General features: G+C 44.0%; 2 protein-coding genes and 1 non-coding gene across 4 annotated transcripts; 1 reads left to right on the top strand and 2 right to left on the bottom strand.

Moving 5' to 3' along the window:
- Positions 1 to 1,366: 1,366 nt before the first annotated feature.
- cad (carbamoyl-phosphate synthetase 2, aspartate transcarbamylase, and dihydroorotase) lies at positions 1,367 to 20,071 on the bottom strand. 2 transcript variants are annotated; one of them, XM_061929906.2, is made up of 44 exons: positions 19,513 to 20,070; positions 18,893 to 19,032; positions 18,699 to 18,828; positions 18,489 to 18,631; positions 18,269 to 18,410; positions 17,529 to 17,700; positions 13,934 to 14,119; positions 13,681 to 13,790; positions 13,457 to 13,599; positions 13,189 to 13,320; positions 12,886 to 13,119; positions 12,582 to 12,803; positions 12,293 to 12,481; positions 11,077 to 11,201; positions 10,872 to 11,005; positions 10,650 to 10,762; positions 10,405 to 10,569; positions 10,254 to 10,339; positions 9,941 to 10,187; positions 9,772 to 9,870; positions 9,476 to 9,700; positions 9,206 to 9,388; positions 8,912 to 9,130; positions 8,675 to 8,842; positions 8,410 to 8,592; positions 8,238 to 8,342; positions 7,905 to 8,150; positions 7,747 to 7,828; positions 7,495 to 7,661; positions 7,258 to 7,422; positions 7,009 to 7,140; positions 6,724 to 6,925; positions 6,461 to 6,651; positions 6,200 to 6,340; positions 6,049 to 6,126; positions 5,834 to 5,975; positions 5,571 to 5,764; positions 5,427 to 5,501; positions 3,486 to 3,698; positions 3,267 to 3,392; positions 3,042 to 3,197; positions 2,858 to 2,959; positions 2,616 to 2,710; positions 1,367 to 1,852 (listed from the first exon to the last, which is right to left on the bottom strand). In XM_061929906.2, exons 1-44 carry the CDS (start codon positions 19,616 to 19,618, stop codon positions 1,753 to 1,755), a joined length of 6,708 nt encoding a protein of 2,235 aa, XP_061785890.2. In that variant the 5' UTR covers positions 19,619 to 20,070; the 3' UTR covers positions 1,367 to 1,752. The 2 variants fall into 2 exon arrangements, with proteins under 2 accessions (XP_061785890.2, XP_061785889.2); XM_061929905.2 differs by having other exon boundaries at positions 13,457 to 13,790; positions 19,513 to 20,071.
- A 4,331-nt stretch (positions 20,072 to 24,402) lies between these two features.
- LOC133576509 (dynein regulatory complex subunit 4-like) lies at positions 24,403 to 26,351 on the bottom strand. Its single transcript, XM_061929793.2, has one exon. The coding sequence runs from the start codon at positions 26,294 to 26,296 to the stop codon at positions 24,470 to 24,472; it is 1,827 nt and encodes a 608-aa protein (XP_061785777.1). The 5' UTR covers positions 26,297 to 26,351; the 3' UTR covers positions 24,403 to 24,469.
- An 823-nt stretch (positions 26,352 to 27,174) lies between these two features.
- Positions 27,175 to 27,246, top strand: trnaa-ugc (transfer RNA alanine (anticodon UGC)). The gene has a single exon. It is a non-coding gene; the product is annotated as a tRNA-Ala (tRNA).
- The last annotated feature ends 540 nt before the right edge of the window (positions 27,247 to 27,786 follow it).

Raw genomic sequence — 27,786 nt, 5'->3', positions numbered from 1 at the left:
GCAGCAACCCATGGTGTCAGTCGTGTTCCATAACATCCACACAACGCAGAGGAAAAGACCACCGGTTACATAGGAATAGCTGGTATTCGGACAAGTGCCTTCTTGCCGGAAGTGAAAACCAGTGGTGGTCAACCAAGCCAAGATGGCTGTTGTACAGCACGCAGTGCGCAAACTATCGGAATACAAAAGAGGCTTAAATCTTCCTGCAAAAAGCAGTTATGAACAAAAAATCAAACTATGCAATGGAATAGATCCAAGGATATCAAGGATTACGTCGGTCGCGTTCCCAAACATATCGAATGACTGTGCTCCAGGCGCCATTCTACACGACAAAACAGCTGAAAACTTGGAAAAGCATAGAGGTGTATAACTTCTTTGTGTGTCGCAGCATCAAGAAAATCGGTATCAAGACTCTCACAGATAAATCATGCCTCGTTTTTGCTTGGGTAAGGTTACATTTCATGATTGAACTTTCCGTCTAAGCTGCCATGTTTGTTGCTGTTGCACGCGCCGTTTACGAGTAGTGTATTTTTCCCCCTGTCTTTATCAAAATATAACAACATTGTGTATGTGCTGAAAGCTTCATTTATGATTGTTGCCTTTGGTAAAAGCTTAAGTCTTTTAGGTTTTTCCTTACATTTGCTTTCTTTTATTTAGAAATGCAGAGTCGGTGCTTTTCGAAACACTTGTAGCAAACGTGTTTAAGATATACAAATAATATCAAGAATATTTAAATGGGAAATAATAAACATTAAAAGTATATCAAACAAACCTTTAACAAAGTGATCGCTGCAAACTCATGCATTTTTCGCCTCTGCTCCCTTGGACAGATACAGTATATAGAGATAGAGTGAGCTGCATGCTTTTCTCGTCATCATTTCCACAAATCTTGCACTTTTCCGCCCTTTTTGATTACCTCTCGAGGAACTCTGAAGAAACGTTTATCCTTTCCGCGATTAGAACGTTTCGTACAGCCAACAACAACCCAAGCATTGGGCATTTTTTCTTCGAGAAAGGCTAAATGGCGCCTATAGTACCCATTGAAAACAGAGCTAGCTTGATCACCACCAGTATTCATTGGCAGGACGTTAGCCGGACGTGACATCATTAACATCCCAGTAATACGTCTGCATAAATCATTCATCAATTGACATTATACGTGCTTTTTCACGGAAGACGGGGCCCACCACGGACGTATTGCGTGTAATCTGCATTTAGTGAGGGGCGGCCCCACATTGGCACACCCCCTTACGTTTTTCTGGATGCCTGTCTCGGGGGCAAAAGTTTAGATACTTGTCTAAACACATGGATGTTTTTCAGCAGTAAAAAGTAAAAAGCTTGTTATTACTTTTGAATATCCACAATATTAAGTGAAAAGTAAGAACACCATCTTTTATTCTTAATTGTTCAACAATACAAAAACATTCTCCAACAAGATATAATAGAATTGACATGTTCGATAAATCTAAGACGACGCCTATTAGTGCCACACATGGTAAGGTGGACGAGGTATGTCTTCAAAGGTACAAAGAAGCATGTAGTTGATGAAAAAAAGCTCAAAAGACACATTAGGCCAACAATAAATGTGATGGCAACTTAGCAGGAATGACTGCAAAGACAGTAAACAATAAAGTATAGCAGCATGATATAATTTGTAATATGTAACTGAAACCCGTATTCAAAAACCTGTCATGGAATGGACAAAAGTGGGAGTCAACAACTTACTCCCTGTAACCAACAGCAGGTGCTTGCTTATCTTCCCAGTATGGTGGCCAGCAGAGCCATTCGGATGTACATGCCGTTCTCTGCCTGGCGAAAATAGGCCGCCCTTGGGTCCGTGTCCACCTCGGCACTGAAACGGAACCAAAGGATTGATGATAATAATAATAATAATAACAGTTAGAGATGCTACCTCAGTAGAAGCATTTAAGTCCCATCTTAAAACTCATTTGTATACTATAGCCTTTAAATAGACCCCCTTTTTAGGCCAGTTGATCTGCCGTTTCTTTTCTTTTCTCCTCTGCCACCCTCTCCTTTGTGGAGAGGGAGGGAGGGGGGGGGGGGGGGGGGGGGGGTTTGGGGGCACAGGTCCGGTGGCCATGGATGAAGTGCTGGCTGTCCATAGTCGGGACCCGGGGTGGACCGCTCGTGTGCATCGGTTGGGGACATCTCTGCGCTGCTGACCCGTCTCCGCTCGAGATGGTCTCCTGCTGGCCCCACTATGGACTGGACTCTCACTATTATGTTAGATCTACTATGAACTGGACTTTCACAATATTATGGCAGACCCACTCGACGTCCATTGGGGGGGGGGGGGTCACCCACATATGCAGTCTTCTCCAAGGTTTCTCATAGTCATTCACATCGACGTCCCATTGAGGTTGTGAGTTTTTCCTTGCCCTTATGTGGGCTCTGTACCGCAGATGTCGTTGTGGCTTGTGCAGCCCTTTGAGACACTTGTGATTTAGGGCTATATAAATAAACATTGATTGACTGATTGATTGATAAGCATAGTGTTATTGTACAAAACACGCTTTAAAAATTAACTTTACCAAATACTATTTTTAGTGGTTATTTAGCTTCAATTGTCTCTTGTTCAGCGGGTTGAGTCTCACCTGATTTCATTTACTCGGGGTAGCGGGTGCATGACGACCATCTTCTTCTTGGCTCCAGTCATGATGTGAGGGGTTAGGATGAACTGGCCGAAGCACTGGCAGGGACACAACAGGATCAAATTTACTTCCCTCTAGAGGGCAGGTGTCAAACTACAGCCACATCAGCATTAAGGGTTACATGCTTGAATGCAGTTCTTCATTCCACTTGACAGTTATTGATTAAAGCAGCAGTGTGTACTTACGGCCTTGTACTCCTCTTCAGATGAAAACCTCTCCTTCTGGATCCTGGTCATGTAGATGACGTCGGTATCAGGCAGCGCTTCCTCGATACTCTCAAACTCCTCCTGCAAACAGGCACAATACCCGACGTGGTAAGTCTTCAAAGTACTCAGTGATGACATGTCGGCCATCATTTATGATCGCTACCTGTTTGATGCCCTTAGAGGCCACATAGTTTATGATGTCAGCGGGCATGTGCAGGTTCCTGGGGGCCACGTAGCGCAGCGTGATACGGTACTGAGTGAGCAGCTTGGCCAGCGAATGAACGGTGCGGCCGTGTTTCAGGTCGCCAACCATGGTTATCTGGCGCACATATAAGACATGAAATATAAGTTGAAGTCCCATTTTTGTCTACGTGAAGTCTGTCCTCACCGTCATGCCGTTGACCGTCCCCAACTCCTCTCGGATGGTAAATACATCCAGAAGAGCCTGGGTGGGGTGCTCGCCCACACCGTCCCCAGCGTTGATCACCGGTTTACGACAATGGCGTGATGCGCTCTGTATGATGTCACAACAAGGCATAAAAAACATATCGACTCTGAATACTTGACATATGTCGCATGTCATCACAGAGGCGTTTTAAACTCAAACCTCCACAGCGCCAGGCATCGGGTGGCGGACCACCAGCACGTCGGCGTAGCAGCTCATGGTTTGGACTGAATCGGTCAAAGATTCTCCCTTCTTTGAGGACGAGGTGGACTCAGAGAAGTGGACGACGGAGCCGCCCAGGCGCTGCATGGCCGCCGCAAAGGAGCTGCTGGTGCGGGTACTGACCTCGTAGAACATGGACGCCATCACTTTACCCTGGAAGGAAGGACGTGATCACACCTTAACAATTTGACATGCAGCAGGGTCTCTGCAGGTTTCAACATGTCAAATTTAAGACTTTTTAAGACTTCAAGACCATCTTAAAAATGATTTAAGAACACTTCACATCCATACGGACAAAAAATACAACGACAAAGTAAAATCAGAGGTCCAGAATGAATTTTAAGTATGAGTTCATTCACTCTGCTAACTAAATACACCAGGAGCTTCTCTAGTGTAAACTAATACATTTTCAGATTTGCCATAGAAGTGTTTTCTTGCAAAAGGTGCAGTGTGCTTCATATCAAGTGTTTTCATGTAACATCAACATCAGCAATGGTAGAGGAAAGCACATATATTGTCTATGAAAGGGACAGTTAGCATCTCTGCTAAAGCTAAATGGTTAACTTTGGTTATGTTTTTTTTTGGCTGTCAGAATGGAGCAAACCGATAAAAACATCTACAATACTACTGTATCTGCACAAAGTTGTGAAAAACAGCATGTGCAGAGAGAGCGATTGTCTAAAAAGAAGGAAGGTAATTATGGCTTGCAAGCCTAAAACAGAATTTGGATGTGAATAATGTGGATAACATTCAAATGTGCTCAGCTCATTTTGTATCTGGTGTGTATGGATACATTTTTACCTGTTTTTTGTGACTTTTTTGAAAACATATTGCTAATACACAATAATTATTTTCATTTTGGCATGACAAGATGACTTTCACAAATCTCCATTGCATTCCTCCCCCCACACAATAAGATGAGTGTAAACACTAAACAGGCAACCGCTTTTAATGTCGGTTGCTGTATAAACTTGGAGAAAAGATTAGGCATGAGAAGCTGACCTGAAATTCTGGGAACAAATAATAGAAATAATATAAGAGAATTATGTTTTTTTTTGAATAGTTTTACTGCTGGGTACAGTACTACCACAGAGAAATTAGTGTGTGCTTACTGTATGTAATAGTATGATTTCGCTGCTAAACATCTCATAGTGATCTCCTTTGGCAATTGGCGCCACTTAACCCACTTTGAGGGGGTTACGTTTATCTTTGTAAAGTTCTGCAAGTGTTGTGTTGTGTGGTGTTTCAGCATCTTTTGACACAGACTTCTTGGATTTTTGACTTTTATATGATCATTCCATTCACTTTCACCGCCATGTTTACGAACGCTTCCCTCGATGGCTGCACATCTGGGTACTAAACACTTTATACGTTTCCATCCACCAGCTTCAACCATGCATCAAATTGATCATTCTGGAGACACAAATCCTTAACTTTTACTTACCCATCTTATGCAAGTAATTTGGCTTTGCTGTGGGCTTTCATTAAATTTTCTCCGCTGCTATGCTAACTAAACTGTCAACACACAGCTGCGCGCGCACAACAATAGCTGGCGGTGCTCGATAAATTCTGACCGGGCAGCACAGTTGGTTCCGCTGTGTAGTTACGTTATAGCGTCCTCAAAAATGGAAACATTTCAAAGGGAGACTGAAGTTTATGCATGTTTTAAATAAAAGTAACATCAATAGATTTTTAAGACCTTTCAAATTTGTATTTAAGACCTTTTATGAGATTTTAGGAGAATTTTTGAGATTTTAAAGCCTTAAATTCAAAGTATTGAATTTAAGAATTTTTACAACCCCGCGGATACCCTGTGCAGAAGTTTCTGATAGTTGACACTTAACCCAGTTTAGCACAAAATAAATGCAGTCAATGACCAACCTTCAGTATGTCAAGGCTGCGTTCTTTTTGAACCATCATGCGTAGTGTGTGTGCAATGTTGAAGAGGTGAGACATCTGCGAAGACAATGAACGTGAGTGTTGTACACCGAACATGTCCAATGTGCTAGGGGATGGCGATCCCACCTGCTCTTTGCTGAACTGTCTGACGGACAGGATATGCTGGCCTACTAAAGGGTGCAGCAGAGGAGACATCTGGTAGTGGGACAGCTGGCCAGCAGGGATCTGTCCTGGCCCGGCTTGAGGGGACAGCAGCCTGAACAGGGGAGGGGGGTGGCTGTAGCCATCAGCAGCCCCCGTGGGCGGCAGCATGACCATCTCTGCAAAGAGCACCACAACTTTTAGGGACGTTCAATTAGCCATGCATTGTCACGTATGACATGCAGCACCTGGCGGAAGCCCTGGGTCAGAGGAGCGGTGGGTGCGAGGGGGCTGCATGTAACGACCCTCTCCTGCTGAGCGACGAGGACTGGGGGCTCGGGTTCGCACCATACCATCGCGGGGAGGAGTCGGGCGAGGATGCTCAGGTGTCTGTTGAAAGAGAAACCACCTCAGCATGTATGCAAACATGTACCATATTTTGACTAGTGTGATTATTTATTACAATGGGGCTTTCAGGAGAAAGGTTGAAAGACGTCGGCCAGGTCTTCACATCTTCACCGTAACCTGGCGGCACCAAGACCTGACATGTGCAAAACAACTTCTCTACATCATACTTGATAAAAGACAATAAGATGTTTAGGACTGAGGATTACCTCTCCATCGATGTAGGCCACCTCTCCTCGTAAGACCACACGCCGAACTTTGCCCTTCACCTTCATGCCGCTGAAAGGCGTCCACTTGGACTTTGTGAACTGCATGGTATGTGGAATAACCCACTCCTGCTCCAGGTCCACCTGAGACACACATAACCTGAGTGGTCACATCCTCGGAATGCTCATCAATGGTATTCCAAGCATGTTTACAATTTCTAAACTACAGTGAGACACATAAAAACATCCCATTCTGACTTGTACCTCCACATAGGTGTTGTCTTGCACAGGGAGGTTGAAGATCCTACGCGGGTTATCGTAAAGACGCCGCACGATGTCGTCCAAAGTCAGTCGTCCATCACTGACAGCGGTCAGCAGCAGCGGCAGCATGGTTTCCAGGCCAGGATAACCTGGAGGCGAATTGTCACTGGTCTTCTCCTCCACAGAGTGAGGAGCTAAAAACACCATCGAAACAAAAGTCAAATAACTAAGATATTTGTCAATGCTGGAAGTGAGGTGTTCCTGACCGTGATCTGTGGCGAAGCAGTCAATGATGTCCAGGTTCTCCCACAGCGCCTCCATGTCCTCCCGGGTGCCCAGCATGGGTCGCACCTGAGCACGCCCTTTGCCAATTTCTATTATATTGTCCTCACACAAAAAGAGGTGATGGGGCGCCACCTCACATGTCACCTGGATGCCCTTCTGTTTGGCGGCCCGAATGATAGTGATCTGAAAAAAAGTGGTACAACATGGTCAAGTCTTCTTCACTTATTCAGCGTTTTTACTCTTGAGCGGCATGAAGAGAGTCTTACCTCCTCCTTCTTGGCCACGTGGCAGATGTGAACCGGCCGCTGGTAGAGCTGTGCAACCATCAGGATGGCGGCCACTGTCTGATTCTCAGCGTGCGCCACGATGGGGAGATGCTTGGGCCACTTCTCAAAGTGCTTCCAAGAAAAGAAAAGGTAATAAATGACGCAAATACGCACAGAGACTGACTTTCGGTGTCAAGTGTTTTGCGTCGTGTGAGGCAGCTAGCATAGCCTCTGCTCTATGGCACCCACCTCCATCCACAGGGAGACGTTGTCCATCTTGAGTGTTGAGTAGGTGTCATTTAGGTACATCTTCAGGCCAACGGCCTGGCTGGCGATTGATGGTAGGGTGGACGCGTTGTCCGAGGCAGCACCCAAGTACAGCGCATAGTCACAGCGGCAGCCGGCTTTAGCTAGCTGTGACCCAACATGAACACTTAGTCCGCGTTACGTTTTTACAAATCACAGAAGAGACATTGATAAGGTTACCTTTTGCACGAGGGCCAGAGTGGTGGCATCTGTGACAGCGGGGGAGGTGTTGGGCATGGCGCACACCATGGTCACGCCCCCTGCCAGGGCCGCAGCTGTACCAGAGGAAAAGTCCTCCTTGTGGGTGGCACCTGGTTCACGCAAATGGACGTGGACGTCAATGAGACCTGGGGGTCCAAACAGAAATCAGAATTATTGCATGCAAACATAGCAATCATGAATTTGGTCTGAAAATATAATTTGGTAACTTACCAGGCAGACGGACCAGCGTCTGGGACGTCATGCTGTCAATGTGAGTCTTCACCGGTGGACTTCTACCAATTTGATGAAGAGCCTGCAAACAATCATCTTGCTTTTCATTCCTCAAGAGCTTTTAATAGAAAAATAACAGATTAAGTAAAAGCGCATACCTGAACAAAGAGTTTGGTGCACTTAATGTCTATGATGAGCGGCACCGCGTAGTCGATGGCCATGCGCCTCGTCCTGTAGCCTTTGGTGATGAAGGACGATAGTCTGCGACCTCCGCCGTTCCTCATGGAGAGGTTGATCACCAGGTCAAAGTGGTTCTCCTCCAGATAATTCATTATGCTGCGCTGTTTCTCCTTGGGGGGACAATTGCTCTCCTCCTCCTCAAAAAGCCAGTCCACAGCTGTCACCTGGCGAGACGTGAATGACGTGTGGGGTCAGAACACTGGATAAACATTAAATTCGGTTTCTGGTGGATTGTAATAAAGTCCACTCGCCTTGACTCCATGTTCCGTGTAGAAATCGGCGGTGCCTAGACTAGCGTATAGGTCGTAACCAAGCGACTCCAGAGTCTGAACGGTGGGAAGCAGCTCGCTCTTGTTCTACAAACATAAAACGTCAGCATCAAAAGGTCAAGGGTTTTAAGCAATGTTGGGGTTTTATTTTTACCTTATAGCTACCGATGGAGAGCAGAATGTTCTTCTTGGGAATCTTGAAGCCAGTGGAAAGCATGGCTTTGAGGTAAGCCTCGTAACGATTTTCACCAAAGCAGGCCACTTCGCCAGTGCTGGTCATCTCCACACTGAGCACCACGTCGGCCCCCGCCAGGCGCGAGAAGGAAAACTGAGCAACCTGAGAAAAACAAGTGGACAGTGCAGGCGAGGTCAACAAAGTTTTAAAACATGTAGAATAAGAGCTCGGCGTGAGGCTTTACCTTGACGCCCACAATCCCCTTTCCTCTTATGAGACCCACAGGCTCCACCTCATCGCCCATGATGACTGCCGTCGCCAGGGCAACAAGGTCCACGCCTAATGTCTTGGATACAAAAGGGAAGGAGCGGGAAACGCGGACGTTACACTCGATCACCTTCAGCTGGTCGTCCTGTAAATGGAGGCACACAATTGGTTACGGACGATGACATCATTTAAATGCAAGACAAAGTCTTCTCACCTTTGCAATAAGCTGCAGGTTGAAGGGTCCCGTGACTTGCAGCTCCTGACCAATGGCGTGGACGATTATCTTGATCGTCTCCATGGTCTTCTGATTGAGGTCTTGAGGAGGAGTCACTAGCGTTGCGTCGCCAGAGTGTACACCGGCATTCTCCACGTGTTCAGACACAGCGATGGCCATCACAACGCCGTCACACGCTACAGCATCCACGTCTATCTCCTATTCATTCATAAAACCAACATTCTTCATATTTGTTTCTTTAGCTGCAACAGGTCCAGTCTCGTTCTGGCTGACCTTAGCTTCCTGTATGAACTTGGAGATGACAACAGGGTGCTCCTTGGACACGGCCACAGCGCTGCTCAAGTACTTCTCCAGGTCACTGTCGCTGTATGCCACGTTCATGGCGGCGCCGCTCAGCACGTAGGATGGACGAACCAAGCAGGGGTAACCCACTGTCTCACAAAACCCCACAGCCGACTGCAGGGGAAATTCATGATTCTCAGAAAGTGTGAAAGCTTAGTGTATTATATTCACACGTCACACCCTGGAGCCTTCAAACGTTACCTTGGTGTCAGACAATTCCTTCCACTGAGGCTGGCTGATGCCGATGGTGTCTAGCATTCTGGAGAACTTGAACCTGTTCTCGGCACAGTCAATAAACTCAGGCGATGTTCCCAGGATGCGGCACTGCTGGCGGTGCAACGACATGGCGATGTTGTTGGGCAGCTGGCCTCCCATGGACAGGATGATGCCTTCGGGGTTCTCCTTCTCATAAATATCCATCACCACCTAAGAGGACCACAAATGCCGTCTTGAGTTTCTCCACTCTAATATGACAGAGATGTTCAAGAAAAATGTACCTCGAAGGAGATCTCGTCAAAGTAGAGGCGGTCACACATGTCGTAGTCCGTGCTGACGGTCTCAGGGTTGTAGTTCACCATAATGGTCTTGTAGCCCATCTGCAGGAGACAAGATGAATGATAATAAAACGGCCATGACGGACCGCCAGAGGGGCTTCTGAGGACGCACCTTTCTGAGCTCCGTGATGCAGCCCACGGCGCACCAGTCGAATTCCACGCTGCTGCCGATGCGGTACACGCCCGAGCCAATCACCATGACATGCTGATCTTCAAAGTCGAGGTCGTTCTCAGTGCCGTTGTAGGTCAGGTACAGGTAGTTGGTAAAGGCCGGCCACTCGGCGGCCACAGTGTCAATCTGCTTGACTACTGGCAGGATGGACCAATCGTGACGCAGTTTTCTCACTGCCAGCTCGGTGCTGAGAATAGAAAAAGTTTGCAGTGTGACCCTGATACAAAATCTGTGGTATTGATCTTATGCCCACCTCTGTACGGCAAGAGCAATCTGCTTGTCTGAAAAGCCCAGCTGCTTGGCCTTCCGCATCACCTCTGGCGGCATGGCGCTCTCATCCTGCAAGGGGAACAAATGAGAATCTGGAATTTGGCTCAGAGTCTTTTGTTGAGAGCTCGTCTCACCTGGTTGTACATCTCCAGCATCCGCTCATGGTCGGCGATGTTCTTCATCTTGTGCAGGAACCAGCGGTCGATTTTGGTCAGCTGGTACAGCTGGTCCACCGTGTAGCCGGCTCTGAAGGCAGCGGCCAGAACAAAGATCCGCTTGTCCGTCGGCATCTGCAGCTCCTATGAGCGGGAAAGGCCCATAACAAAGCAATCAGGCTCGCTTCCATCTTTACGACATCCTACACAAGCCAGATGCTTACCTGGTCAGACACTGGCTTGATGGTGTGGTCAAATCCGACACAGTTCTCATCCACCATCCTCAGAGCCTTCTGGAACGCCTCCTCGAAGTTGCGGCCGATAGCCATCACCTCACCTAGAAAATTCAACACTCAAATCAGATAAATTGTGAATGCTAAAAAATGAGCTGAAAAACCACCCTTCCCCACCAAAAAAAATGAGGCCAATAAAACTCTGCCTCTTACCAATGCTCTTCATGGAGCTTCCGATCTTGGTGGAAACCCGCAGGAATTTGCTCAGATCCCAGCGAGGCACCTTCACCACGCAGTAGTCCAGACTGGGCTCAAAGTTAGCTGTGGTTGAGTTAGTCACAGAATTCCTTTACAGACAACAAAAAATATATTATTATCAAACATTATAAAGACATGAGTGTGGTCTTTCCAGACATACTTGAGTTGCGGCAGAGGGATTCCCAGCCCAAGTTTAGCCGCCACGTAGGCTAGAGGATAACCTGTCGCCTTACTGGCCAGGGCGGAGCTCCGTGAAAGGCGGGCGTTCACCTCGATGATGTAATACTGATAAATGTTCAGAAAACAGGTTGGTGAGAACAAGCACATTGCAAGTGTGGCCGCGTTACTGGTGTTCTTTTTTTTTTTTTTTTAAACACTATCAATTTCCACAATAGCAACATTTGTTACAAGTCACTTTTTGTAAAACAGAGTACCCCCCTTTCCTGGCTCTCCCTTGAAATTTTTTTCTAAAGACATGTTTTGTACAGGGCATTCAATCGATCGTAACTGGACTGTTTGATTTGTCTGAGAAGACGTTTCACCTCTCGTCCAGATCTATAGTAGAGCTGACCAAGCTAGGTCTAAGACTAGATCTGACCAAGCTAAGTCTAAGACTAGATCAGACCAATGCAAGTCTATGAGCATGAACTGATGAATCCTACTTGAATGAGAGGCGAAACGTCTTCTAAGACAAACCGAACAGTCCAGTTGCGAACGATAGACTGCCCTGAGAATACAATGACCTGGATGAATGAGAACATACATAAAAATATATTCACAGTTTAATTTTAATTTCAGAGTTTGTTCGTTCAAATATTGAAAGAGAAGGTTTTTACAAATTCAGTGAAAAGGTTCAGGTCTCAGACAATTCTTGTTGAGCTGGAAATAGTCTGTATCTGAGCTTCTCCTATGGCAGGAAAGACAGTAGGTTCCCTTTTTCAGTCATTGTATAAACAATGGGGGCTAGTTTGATATCGGAGTGAAGTGATGAAATAACTACACTGTTGTCTAAGAACAATTGAAATTTAAACCTTTATTATGCCAAATTGTGATCGCCTACTCACGAGTGTAAAAAATAAATTCTGTGCTATTGGGAAGAATCTACTTTTTCCCGCAGAGAAATGTTTTCTGAACTGAGGCCATATTTTAAGAGAAGACTTTACAACTGGATTTGGTCCTTATGACTATAAGGCAGTGAAAAGGTCAACAAAGGCATCGGGTTGGATGTTAAGTTCATTTGTGTCCAAATTTCACATTCCTCACCCTCGTATGCATATTTCAAGTGACAATCTGGTGATGTTTACTGCCCAATAGTATAATTAAAAATTGGGTAGCACACTAGCTCTAGTCGTTACTTGTGTTCTTAAGTCTCTCACCTGGTCTGATTCGGGGTTGAGAGCATACTGGATGTTACACTCTCCCACTATGCCAAGGTGGCGGATAACCTTGATGGCTGTGTTTCTCAGCATGTTGTACTCGTGGTCGTTAAGCGTCTGACTGGGTGCCACGACGATAGACTCTCCAGTGTGGATGCCCAGGGGGTCAATGTTCTCCATGTTGCACACCTAAACAGGACGAGAGCATGTGTGAGTAACTAAAAGAAGAAAAGCATCGCTATAACATCCACCAGGGAAGGAGAATGCATAGGAGTGAAATAAAACTCACGGTAACACAGTTGTCGTAGGCGTCCCGCACCACCTCGTACTCGATCTCTTTCCAGCCCTTCAGCGACTTGTCCACCAGCACCTGCGAGGTGTGGGCAAAGGCTGACGTCACCAGAGAGGTCAGCTCCTCGCGGTTGTTGGCAAACCCGGAGCCCAGGCCGCCGAGTGCGAAGGCCGAGCGCACCAGGACCGGGTAGCCCAGACGCTTTGCAGCTGCCAGTGCCTAGAATGAGTGCACAAGAAGTCTTTATTTAGGCAAAGTTGGCGTTGTAACCGTAACGATAATTCTCCAGAAATCTGCTGACCTGCTCTACAGATAGAGCCGCTTCGCTAGGTGCCACATGCTCGTTGATCTCCTCCATCTTTTCCACAAAGATCTTCCTGTCCTCTGTCATCTCAATGGAGACCACTGGTGTTCCTAGCACTTTCACGTTATACTTCTCAAGCACGCCCAGTCTTGTCAGCTCCACGCCGCAGTTCAATGCCGTCTGCCCACCGAAGGTCAGGAGAATGCCGTCGGGACGCTCGTTTTTGATTACCTGAAGATGAACAGCCACTCGCTGTAATGTGATGACCCTCACACTGGTGATAGCAAAGACAAGGCATACCTGAGTGACATACTCTGCCGTGATGGGCAGGAAGTAAACCTTGTCCGCAAGACCTTTGGAGGTCTGCACGGTGGCGATGTTAGGGTTGATCAGCAGTGTCTGGATCTTCTCCTCCTTCAAAGCTTTAATTGCCTGAAAAGAAGGCGGAGAGGCCAACTTAGGACAATCTCCTACCATTCCCAGTCATTTTAAAATGGTCCTTTGTAAAGGGTAAATTATTATTGGGAAATTAGAAAGATCTTAAGAGGAGAAACGTTCTATTACAGACCTGAGAGCCTGAGTAATCAAACTCGCCAGCCTGGCCAATGGACAGTCCTCCAGAGCCAAGGATAAGGACCTTCTTTGGTCGGGACATCTTTTCAGGCTTCAAGGAACCCAAGTAAGTGATATAGTTCATAAGACGCTGCTTTACTGGAGGAACCAAAAGGGAGAACCACATGTCACAAAAACACTTGATACTAGATGATGCTCCTGATGAGGATGTCATGTTACCAGATTTGCCAACATCGCCATCTTTATGGCCTTGTACGGTGCTGAGGAACACATCAAACAGGCCAACCAGATCGGTGGGGCCAGCCATGTGCTCGGGATGGAACTGAACACTGGAAGGGGAAACACACTTGTCTGTCACATTCAGTTCGATCATGGCTGACTTTATGGTCTGAGTTTATTTCAAACATGCATACAATTACAACATGATACATCACTTAAGAGAGAAATGACAAAACCAGCTGCCTTGTTGTACCTGAAGAGGGGTTGTGTGTTGTGCACAATGCCCTCATTGGTGTGGTCGTTCGCGTTAGTAAAGAGGACATCCCAGTCACTCGGCAGAGTGTCGGGGTCAACAGCAAAACCGTGGTTTTGACTGGTGATGAAGCAGCGGTCCGTGCCCTTATGGATGCAAGGCTGGTTGTGCCCACGGTTACCATACCTTTCAGGCACACAAATAATTAGATAGTAGTAATGGATTGACATTGGAACAATAATTTATCTCCCTGGAAAGTGATGGTATTTTGTTTTTGAGAAAATAGTTACATTTTCCCACAAACACAATCTAAAAGTTCTCATTTAATATGTCCTACAGGTCAGCCTGACCTGAGTTGCCTGATAAGAGCAGTCGTCACAGACGTTCTAGCGATAATAAGCAGAACCGCTAAGTCAGTCAACAGATGGCTGAGAACAGAAAGTAGACGCATTTCACATCACGACGCAGTGTGGCAGATTCCCTCGTTTGGGTCACGTAAAGGCAAACCTGGATCAGAGATCATTCCTCATCTAGCCTATTTTGTTGCTTTTGATCCAAAATATGACGGAGTCTGAAGGGGAAATTAGGTGCTCTATGCTAACAAAATTAAGTGTTTTCCTTTTTGGAGGAAACAGTGCAGTGGTACAGTGTTCGCTCCATTATTGCGGGTGAATTACCGCAAAGTAAAGACGCTATTATATATTTTTAATGAATATTATATGCATTTGAAGTCTTTATAAGCCCTCCATGCAGCTTTCACACACACTTATAAACACGTATTATGCTCTTAAAACACTTCACTCTCAAACTTACCTAAATGGGTACACAAATCTCATCACATTTAATAATACTTTAAAATGTGCCATGCACTAAGACAGCAGTAAGTGAGCGGTGAGGTGGCAAGGAAACACTATACCTCGGTTTATAGACGCCTGAGTTTTCACATGATTTGACAAGAAATTGCCTTAAAGGTTTGCCCCTGTATACGGTCTTGGTTATCGTACAGCAAAAACATTGCACCAAACAAACCAGTCCGTATCAGCTACAAGTTGATGATGAGTGATGAGCAGATCCAGCAAGTAGCACTATTGCTTTGTGCTCAACAAGAAATACAAACATACGGACATAATCAGCCCTTTGAGACACTTGTGATTTAGGGCTATATAAATAAACATTGATTGATTGATTGACTTACTGTTAGGGTTGTACGGTATACTGGTACTAATAAAGTACCGCGATACTAATTAATTGAAAACAGTACTATACTGCCTTTGAAAAATACCCGTGCCGTTTTTTTCATTCGCATGGTGCTGCGCGGCAGTGACTACTACAGAGCCAAGGCGCATGATGTTGAGTGTGTCAAAACGCACACATAGCGCATACAAGCAATAAATAACATGGAGGAGAAAAAAACTACAATTCTACTGGTTAATAAAGGGTGTGATGAAGTGCAATATGAAGGTATTTGGGCTTCAAAACTAACAATAAAGGTGACGATAGAGGCACCGCACTGCAAGACCTGCTTTAAAACATGCCTTGCCAAACGTGGCGATTAGCATTACCACCTTTGCTTCAAACTTAGGTAAACAGTTAAATAATAACCGTTCAGATCTGCACAAGGAGTAGTAAAGAGTGACAGGTAATAATGTAGTTGTTACTCCTTTCCTGTTGTTCGGCTCCCATGCAGACCGTAGCCGAGGACCACAGGGCAAGCGTTCCCTCCAGGGCCGATATTTTGTCAGGGGTAACACCCTTCACTTTACCCGGAGATTGGTAAAGTAAAAGCTAAGCTCCCCTTTCGGGTCAGAATGACGAGGCCGCCGATTGGTGACAATCGCTTTATTATTAGTTTTTTAGGACACAACCGGACCCGTTCATGACTCTACTGCGCAGTGCAAAGTGCACACGCTACCTCTCTCTCTTTATTTGCCCACTCACTCACTGATGTCACTGAGCCAACACGTTGCCATTCTTGCAAACACACATACTCTACTCTCATGACAGTTAACCAGCTCCCCTGTTGTCCCCTGCTTGGCTTGATGCTAAATATTAGCAGAGTTAATTAGCGTTAACTAAGGCAAGTGAAATTACTGAATTTTGTAAGAAATTCCTACAATTTGTGTTTTATCTTTAACAATGTGTGTTTTACCTGCTACATGGCTTATCTGTGTACTTTTATTCATAGTTTTGTTTTTAGTATTTACAAATAATTGTATTTTTCTTATAGCACAGACCAAGAGTGGCAATCATAAATCCTGAATAATTTAATATAATGTCAATAAAAATGTTTATTCTATTCTAACCTAATCCTTGATTATGACAGACTATATGTAATATGGAAAATTGTATATTGTTCTTTGAGTGCAACGAGAAAAGCCCAATGTGTTTAATGCCTTTAATTTCTATTTTAACCTTCTAAAATTGTTAGAGTGCAATAGGAAACATATGTTTAATGTATTGTAAGAAGTATCGATACACATTTTGGTACCGGTACCAAATCATTGATATCGGGACGACCCTATTTAATGTACAATGTCTGCTCTCACTGCAATTCTGACTGATGGGCCGTTCATGTCTTCCCGTTTAGATGAAGAATTCATCATAATCCTCTCGCATGTAAAAAACACAAAAACAGGCGTATTTTCGGGTCTTTCTTGTCTCGCCATCTTCGGGTCTAAGTTGAATGTCAGAGTTGACCAACTTCTCAGTTCATGGCCACAACCTTCTACTATACAGATGAAATGCATGATTTATAATAGAATTAACTTTCACCAATTCAGAGGCGATGCAGCAGCTCAACAGGTCCGTATGTCAATAGCTGCGTAAGCTAGTTAAACGGTGCTAAAAGTAGTTCCTCTGCGTTAGTTTTTATAATAATAATAATAATAATATTGCTAATACTTGGGTAAAAGTCAGGTCACAAGATGTAAATGGAGTATTGTTGGCAGTTTTTGAGAGAGCTTTATGAGCGCAATACTCCCATTAGCTTCTTTGTTAGCCACATTGTACTAGCCGTACATAATGAATTAGAAAGCATGAAAAAAGAAAAACATTTGTTCATAAGGATAGTGAATTATTAGCATTTTTTTTTTAAAGTATAGTTCCTCTTTAAAAAATTTAAAAAAAAACTTGTATGCCCATCTTCACCAGGAGTCTTCAATAAAAGGTAAAAGTGATTTAAAATGCTAATTTATCAATTTAATTAATTTATTTGTATTTCACATTGTTTTCTGTGTTTAAAAGTATCATTCTCTAAAAAATGTGTCGTATTAATATTATTGGGTGTCTGGAAAGGATTAATTGGATTTACATTATTATGGAAAAAATTCCTTAGGTTTTGGTACGATTCAGTCTTTGTCTGACCTTTTGGACTGGATAAATGAGGTACTACCGCATTATGCTGGATTAGTAACAACAGTGTATGATATGCTGATACTTATTACTCCATGTGTACCCAGAGTTTCCATTCCAAGCAGACATATGGTGGTTTGTCGGGATTTAGCGAAGTCTGACAACTTTCATTTTTTTCCACCATAAAGCAAACTCGAAATGACTACGATTTATTTGATTGCTTTTGGGTTTTTGAGCCACTGACTTCATCTTGTAGGTGTTTGCGCCGATGACCAAGGAAAGCAGCTGGTGTCCGAGGCAGATACCAAAAACTGGCTTGGGGTGATCCACGCACACCACCTTCCTCACGTTGTTGATGGTGGCCTGGCATAGCTGCGGATCTCCGGGACCGTTGCTGATGAATAAACCATCAAAGTCTGGAGAGGACAAAAGAGAAATTCACCATAAAACTAATCCAGATGTCATCTCAGGGCATTCGATCAATCGCAACTGGACTGTTTGGTTTGTCTTAGAAGACGTTTCGCCTCTCATCCGAGTAGGCTTCATCGGTTCACGCTCATAGACTTAGATTGGTCAGATTTAGTCTAGCGGCTGGTGCCAATACTTCAGTAGGCTTCATCAGTTCATGCTCATAGACTTAGATTGGTCAGATCTAGTCTAGCAACTGGTGCCAAAACCCCAAATATTTATACTCCAAAACCAGGAGGGTGTGCCTGGGCAAAGATGGTTTACCCTATTGTAGTGAGGAAAAAACACTGTTTTGTTGCAAACGAGCAATCCTACTGCCAAACCCAACGACAGTCGAAGTGTAATTTCCCCTTGTTAGCATCGAGGTATTGCGTGGCACAATGATCGCTGTGGACAGTCCAGTTGCGATCGATTGAATGCCTTAAGATTAAAATGACCTGGATGAATGAGAACATTCATCAACATAATCCAGATGTCAACTGGCACCAAAAATGGCCGAATTCATGTGATACTAGCCTGTGCTGTCCAAAGGGTGGTCCCAGGGTACAACAGTGACGCGGGCCCCTCGCTCCGCCAGGCAGCGAATCTGGTTGTATTTGATGCCGCAGTCCACCGCGGTGATCCGTAGAGCACCGCTGGGGTTGAAGACACAGGTCTCCTGGAATCAGAAAATCAAGTGATTTAAAAGAAACCCAATCTTTCTTTAAAAAAAACCCCAAAAGGCTTATTAAAGTACCTTCATGGACACCTCCTGGACCAGGTTTCTCTGGAGGACATTATCCAAGGGAATGCTCTCCTCTGGGTTTTCGTCCAATACCAGCTTAGCCAACATTGTCCCTTTCTCGCGGATCTTTTTGGTCAGGCAGCGAGTGTCGATGCCTACAATGTTACGCAAAAGGCTCAAACTATGTCCAGTGTTGCATTCGCATCAAGCGTTTGTTCTCACCTTGTATCCCCGGAACTCCCTGCTCTTTGAGCCACTGGTCCAGCGACTTGGATGAGCTCCAGTGACTTGGACTCTCCGACAGCTCCCCGATGACCAGAGCGGCGGCATGGATCTTTGACGACTCAAACCACTGAAACAGACAAGATCAATTAATAGGGGTTTCATACTTCTTCATTGTCTTTGTGAACGCCTACTTTGCTCAGTCCAAACACGCCTTGCTCATCCTGTGGTACGCCGTAGTTGCCCACCAGAGGATAGGTGAGTGTTAGCAGCTGGCAGTGGTAGGACGGGTCGGTCAGCGCCTCAGGGTAGCCCACCATGCCCGTCTGGAACACTGGGTGGAAAGATAATACATTTGAACGCCTTAGCGAATCAACAAAAACACAAGTACACATGCTCGGTATGATGCAGTACAATTACAAAACCACAATATTACATCTTTTTTTAATTAATACCTCTGACCGTTTCAATTTGTGACATGAGCGTTGATATAGCGCACGTTCTGTAGTAACATTATACATTTAAAGTATATTTTATTATGTCATATATTATAAGTGACTTGTGTCAATGGCTACACTTTGCATCTTGACACACAAGTTTATTGCAGGGTTAGAGCTGTTTTTCTTGTCATACAAGTGAAATGCCTGCGACCCGAGAGGGACAAGCGGTAGGAAATGGATGAATGGACAAGTGAGATGCCCTGACAAGATATGTGAGTGAACTTAGTCTCAGCAAGATGGCTTTAAAGTGGGGATCAACATGAAGAGTGATAACACAATATTGAACTATGAAAAAGACAACGAGGGTCACGCACCAACTTCACCACACACAGACACTTTAGCGCCAAAAAGGCGGCCCTCGAACCTCGTCCCGTCCTCCAAAATCAGGGTCGCCGTGGTGGTCATCTTCTCATCGGACATGATCTTTGGAACTGTCGGTACCGACTGGTTGGATGATGTTGACTTCTGGTTGATGGGACGATCCAGCGGCTCTCCACGTGAAAGTCACGCCGACGCGACCGAGATGGAGATCGGATTGGAAGTTTAAAAAAGTCGAACACCGAGAGTCACCCTCGGCGGATGTTAAGCAAAAACAGCGGATGTTTGAATGAATCCGACAAACCAAACGTAGAGTCTATTTGATTTGTTTTACGGTCCGTGTGTTTAGCCAGTCGTTGCCAGACTCCCCACATGTACGGCCACCACAGTACATGAACCGTCGTAGCCGGAACCAGCAAGTTTGACGTACAACAATGTTATTTCCGGTTGTTTTTTTCTTTAAAGTACTATATATGCATTCTCATTGCTACTAAGGTCAAATGTATTTTAGACTATTTACTGTGCAGTCGTTTTTTAGACATATATGAATAATTGTTGTCGTTTTGTGCACTTTGCGTGCTCGTTGTACACTCAGATAATGTTCTTCCGGTAGCACAATTGCAAGCTTTAAACACTTTTGCCTTGCCTCTGACGTCACCTTTCTACGTCAGATGGAGGCGGGGCTCCTGTGAGCAGCAATTTCTCAGCAGATGGATTTGATTGTATTTGTTCCAACTATGGCAGGAGTTTTCAACGTTAGGACCCCCTCCCAAACTGATGAGGAGATGGCGCGGGGAACCCCTACATATCTTATACAAATTGTGTTTTAAACAGGCACTTAATGTAGCTTGTTATTGTCCAATAACGAGAAGGTCGTATAGGTTCGTTCCCTGGGCGCGGAGAACCCATGTGACTGCGTGGGTTTGCTCCAGGCACTTCGGGGATAGGCTCCAGCAACCCACACCCCTCCCGCTCCTCCTTGAGAAGTGCAAGCGATTATAAATGAATAGATGGACTATAATGTTTAAATAATACGCATATTTATTTAATCATGTTTTTATTTTAAACATTCTGTCTAACTGTGTTGGCGACTTGTCCAGGATGTACTCTGCCTTAAGCACAAATGCAGCTGGGATAGGCTCCAGCCCCTCTTCGACTCAGAGAGGGATTAGTCACGGTAGAAGATGGATGGATGGATAGACAGGCAAGGTACAATGACATTGTCATTTTTAAACTACTCTACAATGTGTTAAGCAATTGGATCAAAAATGTTATATTATTATTTTTTATTTTTTTAAATGTCACAACCTTACTGCACTACTTATACGCACCCCCTAGGCGTTACGGACCCACTGTTGAAGACCTCTGAACTAGGGTGGTGGCTTTCTTGTCCGTATCCTGCAACAGAAAGCAATATTGCTAATCTATTTTTTATTATAATTGATGAATTTGAGTATTATATAATTCAGTCAGATTGCTGCATGTGTTTAATTAAATTGAACTGGTTATTTGTATTGTTTGCCTGATACAAGAAATTCAGTATCCATCCATTTTCTACCGCTTGTCCCTTTTGGGGTGGCGGGGGATCGCTGGAGCCCATCTCAGCTGCATTCGGGCGGTAGACGGGGTACAACCTGGACAAGTCGCCACCTCATCGCAAGGCCAACACAGATAGACAGACAACATTCACACTCACATTCACACAATAGGGCCAATGTAGTGTTACCAATCAACCTAGTGCATGTCTTTTGGGGTGGGAGGAAGCCGGAGTACCCGGAGGAAACCCACGCAGTCACAGGGACAACATGCAAACTCCACACAGAAAGATCCCGAGCGCAGGATCGAACCCCGGATCTTCATATTGTGAGTCAGATGCACTAACCCCTCTGTGCTGCTCCAGGAAATTCAGTAGTCGATACAAATACCGCAATGGAAGAAAAAAAAAAAACCGAAGCCATGTATCTTTAAATTGTCAAGTATTTAGAACAGCAGTGGCATATAGCCTGCCAGCAGTCTATAACAAAACAAATACAACTGATGGCAGAAGCAGGGATCGAACCTTTAACCCTCAACTGAGCCACTGAAATAGCCCACTACAATGGCTAAAGTACATATTTAAAGACAAATCTTTGTGTTTTCATTTGTTATTAGTATCATCATTTCAGTCTTTTCTCATTACGTTATGCCCTTTTGCTCTTTTTTTCCATTTTTGCTGCTTTATTTAATTTTTTTAACTTTTATTTTTACAATGTACCACAGGCCCGTTAAATAGAAGAGGCGTTCAGCAAATGGCCCCCAGGCTACACTTTGCAATCCTGGTCAAACAAGTAAAGCTGTGTTCTTCAAAGTGTTACCAAATTACAGAATAGTGTTTCGAAGTTGTGTTTTCTTAGCACTTTATAGAAGGTTGGGTTGCTCACTTCTGTAGGTTAACTGCTCGCTGTGGTAATGCACGCTGCCTGGGCTTGTGGTGGCGGATCTTTGCTCTTGCTCACACGGTAAATACTTTCATGACCACTTGTATCTCATTACCGAATAAATGCATAAAGCAAGATACACCTATTTCACATTTAATATTATGTATCCCTACTAGCTAAATGCAGCAACACAATCGTTGAAGTGCATGACAGATCATTTCTGCTACGTCCTATTCTCTGGCAAACCAGGCGCATATGAAATGTGTTGTGAAGAAGAGTTACGCCACACCTCAGTTATGCCACACTGCCACTCTTCCATTTTTATGAGTGAGGCTAAACCGTAAGCCTCAAATCCGAATTTGAGACAGGCTTGCACAAATAAATAAATATTTGGGAAAAACTGGCTAAGTTTTTCAAGACTCAGTGCTCAAGCGCCGAGTATTGACGCAGCTCAAGCAAAAATTGTTGCACAGTATTCGATAGACGAAACTGAAAAAAAGCAGGTATCATTGTGTTTTTTGCGTGTTGATGTCAAAATATCAAAACCAATCCACTTTATATACAGCACATTTGAAAAAACAATAACAGTTTCACAAAGTGTTGCAAAAGAGTTAAAACACACATTTGTAAAACAAACTAAAAAAAAAAACTTAAAAAGAGAATACATTAAGTAGATAAAACAAAATGGACTAAAATCACACAACTCTAATGCAAGTTTTAAGGCCAAGGAGTAAAAATATGTTTTAAGACGTGATTTAAAAGTCATTAAAGAGGGAACCGTCTGAATAGCAAGACGGATATGGTTACAAAGTTTTAGAGCCACAGCAGAAAATGCATGATCCCCTCTGGATTTTAATCAGGTCTTTGAGATGACAAGAAATTGATCAGCTGACCTCAGAGACCTTTTGGGAGTGTAGATTTTTTAGAAGGTCTGACATAAATTTTGGCGCTAATCCGTTAGATTTAAAAACAATATCATTTTAAATGAATTCTACAATGAACTGGAGCCATTGGAGGGATGCTAACACAGGGTTAATGTGCTCATGTTTTTTTGGTCTGTTAGAAGGTGAGCAGCAGCATTTTGGACAAGCTGCAATTGAGCGATTGAGGCCTGGTTCATACCAGCATGGAGGGAGTTGCAGTTGTCCAAACGTGATAAAATAAAAGCATGGATTACCCGCGCAAAGTCATTAAAAGATAAAGCTGATTTAATTTGTGCAAAAAATCTTGAATGATAAAAAATGGTGCAAAGTCATTAAAAGATAAAACAGATTTAATTTGTGCTAAAAATCTTAAATGATTAAAAAAAAGGATTGTACAACAGAGTTAGTCTCCTGTTCTAATGTAAAATCATTATTAAATTTAAAACCAAAATTTTTGACTGTGGGTTTAAAAAAGGCATCATGGGGCCCAGATCACTGAGGCGAGCATTCTGATTTACTTGTGAGCTAAATAAAAGTATTTCCGTCTTGTTTTCATTTAAATTTAAGAAGTTTACTGCCAACCGGGCTTTTACGTCGTCAAGACGATTTAAAAGTGATTTTAAACACGTGAAACCATGATTGGTCCTAGGATCGAGCCCTGAGGGACACCACAGGACAGGGGAGCGCAGACTGAAGCAGAATCATCAATTTGGATCTTAAAAGTTCTGTTTGTCAGATATGACCTGACCATTTCAAGGGTGAACCTCTTAAACCCACACATTGTTCTAAGCGACTAATGAGAGTTGTGTGATCTACTGTGTCAAATGCAGCACTTAGATCTGAAATAATTCAAATAGCAGAATTGCCAGAATCAGTGGATGTTAAAAAGTCGTTAAAACCCTTCTAAAGTGCAGATCCGGTGCTATGAAAGGCTTTAAAACCGGACTGAAAAACATCAATAGCCGCATTTCAATAGCTGACATTGTAAAAGCAAATCTTTCTCTAAAATCTTTGAAATGAAAGGAAGTTTTGAAAGTATCGATACTTTTGACAACCCTAAATGTGACTGGTGACCAGCAATTGAATTGTTTGTCAGGAAAAGTTTAACACTGACCATCAGGGTTACTATACTGTGAGAGTATACTTTTTTTAAGGGCACTTCTTAATTTTTAGCAGTCAATGCTCAACTCATTTGCTCATCAGGTGAAGTAACCCATCTGTCTAACAATTATTAAACAAGGAACATCTAAGGTTAATAGTAAAGTAGGTATGTTTCTGGTAAAATGAGTTTCTGTATTGACACTGACAAGGTAAGGTCTGCTTGGTAAGGATAACAGACATATGCCAAGCTTGTTAAAGTGCCTTAGTTGCAGTACTTTTTCTTGCTGCCTTTCCTCAATCCCAAGTTTTTTTAGCTTGTCTCACTAAGGTTGTTTTTCATGGTTCTATTTTCAGAACTGAATACTCCAAACGAGGTAATCCGACCTGGTATAGTGCAGTGTAAAAGCTGCAAAAGTCAGACAGACACAGACCCAGACTAAGAACATTACGGCAAATGTTTTTTTTATTATGCACAATCATTTTATAATGACTGACTTGATGCAAGATGGCCGTCACATTATGGTGAGGAGCAACAAAGCATCCTCTACGTTTAGGTTTTTAGACGCGACTATTTTCTGCCTTTTCAGCTGCAGATAGGTTTCTTTGACTTTGCTTTGGATGTTGTGCAGCTCGTGCGTTTTGTCATTTAACAGCAAGATCAGCTGGGTCCGCCTCTTGGTGGCCATCTCGGTGTGACTCTGAAGGAGCTCCTTTGTGTTTCTCAGCTGCATGTCCATGACCGGGTCAAATATCAAGGAGGTCACGTTGGCTCCAAAATCGTCCGCAGGATTCTTGCACGCAATTTTCACAATCTCGTCCATCAGGCCACCCATCGGCTGCCTGTCGTCCTGGAGATGGACCTCTGGCTCAACGGGTTCTGTAGCAGAATCCTGCAGGACTTTTCCAGAATTAGTCTTTATTGCCTCCAAAAGGTCCAAAGTGACTTTTTGTAGCTCGTTCTTTGCCTGGAACAGCTCATCAATCTTTTCATTGATCAGTTTGGTCAGAGCAGTCCTCTCCTTGACTGCAGTCTCAACATCTCGCTGCAGAAGCTCTTTCACATTTTGTAGCTGCCAGGCGACGGTCTGGTTGAGTCTGGTATTCCGGCTCCAGTGCTCCTGGGTAGTTCCCGTGTCTGCCGAGGTCAGGTTGTCCCCCGCTGTGTTTATCAGTCCACCAAGGGTGGCGAGGTTGATGCCGAAGAGTTGCGAGCAAATTCGAGATTGCATCCCGCTGAGTTTGTCTGTCAGGGAGTTGAGTTTGGCTTCCAGTTGTGCATTCTCCTGATCTGCTCTCTGCTTGATGTCCTGGATGTTCTGCTGGAACTTCCTGTGCAGCTCGTCAATGTCCAGCTGAAGCTGCTTGAACTTCTGATCACGGAGCTCATAATCTTGTTTCAATTCACTCAGTTCCTGACGTTTGATTTTTTCATTGGGATGCTTCTTCCTAATGGGGTTTCTCAGGAGCTTCTGGAGTTTTGTGATCTGCGTCTGGACTTTTTTTTTCTCTTGTTTTAACATGATGGCATCCAGCGATCCAACCATACGTTGTTTTTTGTTCTCTTCCGTGGCGACAAACACTTGAATTTGTTTGCTAACCTTGTCTTTGTGACGCAGGTCTTTCTTCTTGCACTCATTAAGGAAAGCGTCAAATTCTCTGTACCTTTTGTCGTGATCTTGTTGGAGACTGTGAATGAGGCTGCTCCAGTAATGTTCTCTCTCACTCAGCTTGGTCTTCTCTTTGTTAGTCAGGTCATGTTGGAGCAGCTCCAGCTTCTTCTTGTACTTCTGCTCTGTTTGCAGCAGTTGTTCCCTCATCTCTTTTTTTTTTTTGGCCAGGTAGTCGTTGTGCTTCATCTTTACCGTGTTGACAGTGTCCTCGATGTCCAGCTGCTCGTCCAGGATCATTTCACCCCGCTCCTTCTCATAGGGCTTCACATCCGCGTCCTCCTCTTTGTGCACGTGCTTGTGAAACCCTTTCTGATGCTTTTTGAAGTCCTCCTTGTAGAGTTTGATTTCTCCCAAATACTCTTTGATCTCTTGCCTGTGGTTGAGCTCGTCTGTCTCGATCTCGCTGTACAAGTTGATGAGCCGGGCATTGGCCTCCTCCAGCTGTTGGCCGGTGCCCTCCCAGAAAGTGCGGATCATGTCCACCTCCAATTGGAATTTGTTTCTCTCCTTTAGTTCATTTTCCACATCTTTTTGGAGCTGCTCGATTTGCTTTATCATGGCCTTCACCTCCTCAGACAATTCGGGCGGAGGCTCGGGCTCTGCGGGTGGTTTGGCCTTACGAGCCTTTCCTTCCTTTTTGCCTTTGCCTTTGCCTTTTTTAGGAGGCATGCTTGCTATGACTCCAAGGACAGTGTAAAAACTACTAGCTACGTGGAGACCCACAGTCCCTGCACACCATATATGTATTTTTGCTGCATGTATGCTACAACCTGTGAACACCAATGACATCTTCAAAGCTTTGCTAAGTCATCTTCCTTGTGGCAACATGTCATCTTCCAAAGGCACGTGTCATCAGGATTAGCTTTTGTTTTGTCAAAGAAGGACCTACTTCACTTTAAATAAATGATAAATGGGTTATACTTGTATAGCGATTTACTACCTTCAAGGTACTCAAAGCGCTTTGACAGTATTTCCACATTCACCCATTCACACACACATTCACACTGATGGCGGGAGCTGCCATGCAAGGCGCGTTATAACCAGCAGCCATCAGGAGCGAAGTGTCTTGCCCAAGGACACAACGGACGTGACTAGGATGGTAGAAGGTGGGGATTGAACCCCAGTAACCAGCAACCCTCCGATTGCTGGCAGGGCCACTCTACCAACTTCGCCACGCCGTCCCTTACTTTACCATGAATTGATTACGTGGACCCCGATTTAAAAAAGTTGAAACACTTATTCGGGTATTACCATTTAGTGGTTAATTGTACGGAATATGTACTGAACTGTGCGATATACTAATACAAGTTTCAATCATTCTATACTATTCCAGTGCTTTCTTAATGCATCATTAATTGATTAACGTGGACCCCGACTTAAACAAGTTGAAAAACATATTCGTGTGTTACCATTTAGTGGTCACTTGTACGGAATATGTAGTGTACTGTGCAATCTACTAATAAAAGTCTCAATCAATCAACATAATTTACGCGTTAATCCTGCCTAGGATTATACAAAATAACAACGGAGACAGACGATTTTCGGAAGGGGATGTAGCTCAGTGGTAGAGCGCATGCTTTGCATGTATGAGGCCCCGGGTTCAATCCCCGGCATCTCCACTTTTTTTTCTTTTTTTAACCAATTACTCTTACATCTATTTGCGTGTTATAAAATCTTAAAAATCCATAGCTACTGAAATGTATGTCAACAAATGTATTTTTACTGCACATTGGCGCTGACAGGCTAATCGCCCTTTGAAGTTGTGATTATATTTAGAAACAGCTTCATTCAACGTATGTGAACGTGTATTTTTAAGCATTAACATACCCGATACACACATATAATGTGCTTGTTTGAGGAAAAACACCAAGCTTTACCATGTATTTAAACATACAAGCCCTCGCTTTGCGGTAACTAAGGAGATCAGTTTGTTTACAAGAAGGCCGCCATTTCTCAGAAGGCGTACATGGTTAACGTCATCAGTCAGCGCAACAGTGCACTGTCACAGATTCCTAATGTATTCGCTCAAATGTCTTCTGAGCATGTTTTGAACATATTCGAATATATATATATATACATTATTCATGTTTCGACAGTAGGGATTTAGTTCCCCTATCAGAATTAAACAGTGGCGTCTGAATTACGATAACGTTTCGTAA

This window comes from Nerophis lumbriciformis, linkage group LG34, assembly GCF_033978685.3.
Source record: "Nerophis lumbriciformis linkage group LG34, RoL_Nlum_v2.1, whole genome shotgun sequence".
In the NCBI taxonomy this organism is placed as follows: domain Eukaryota; kingdom Metazoa; phylum Chordata; class Actinopteri; order Syngnathiformes; family Syngnathidae; genus Nerophis; species Nerophis lumbriciformis.
Note: the sequence above shows the minus strand (reverse complement) of the source record. Positions and strands in the feature narration are given on the sequence as shown.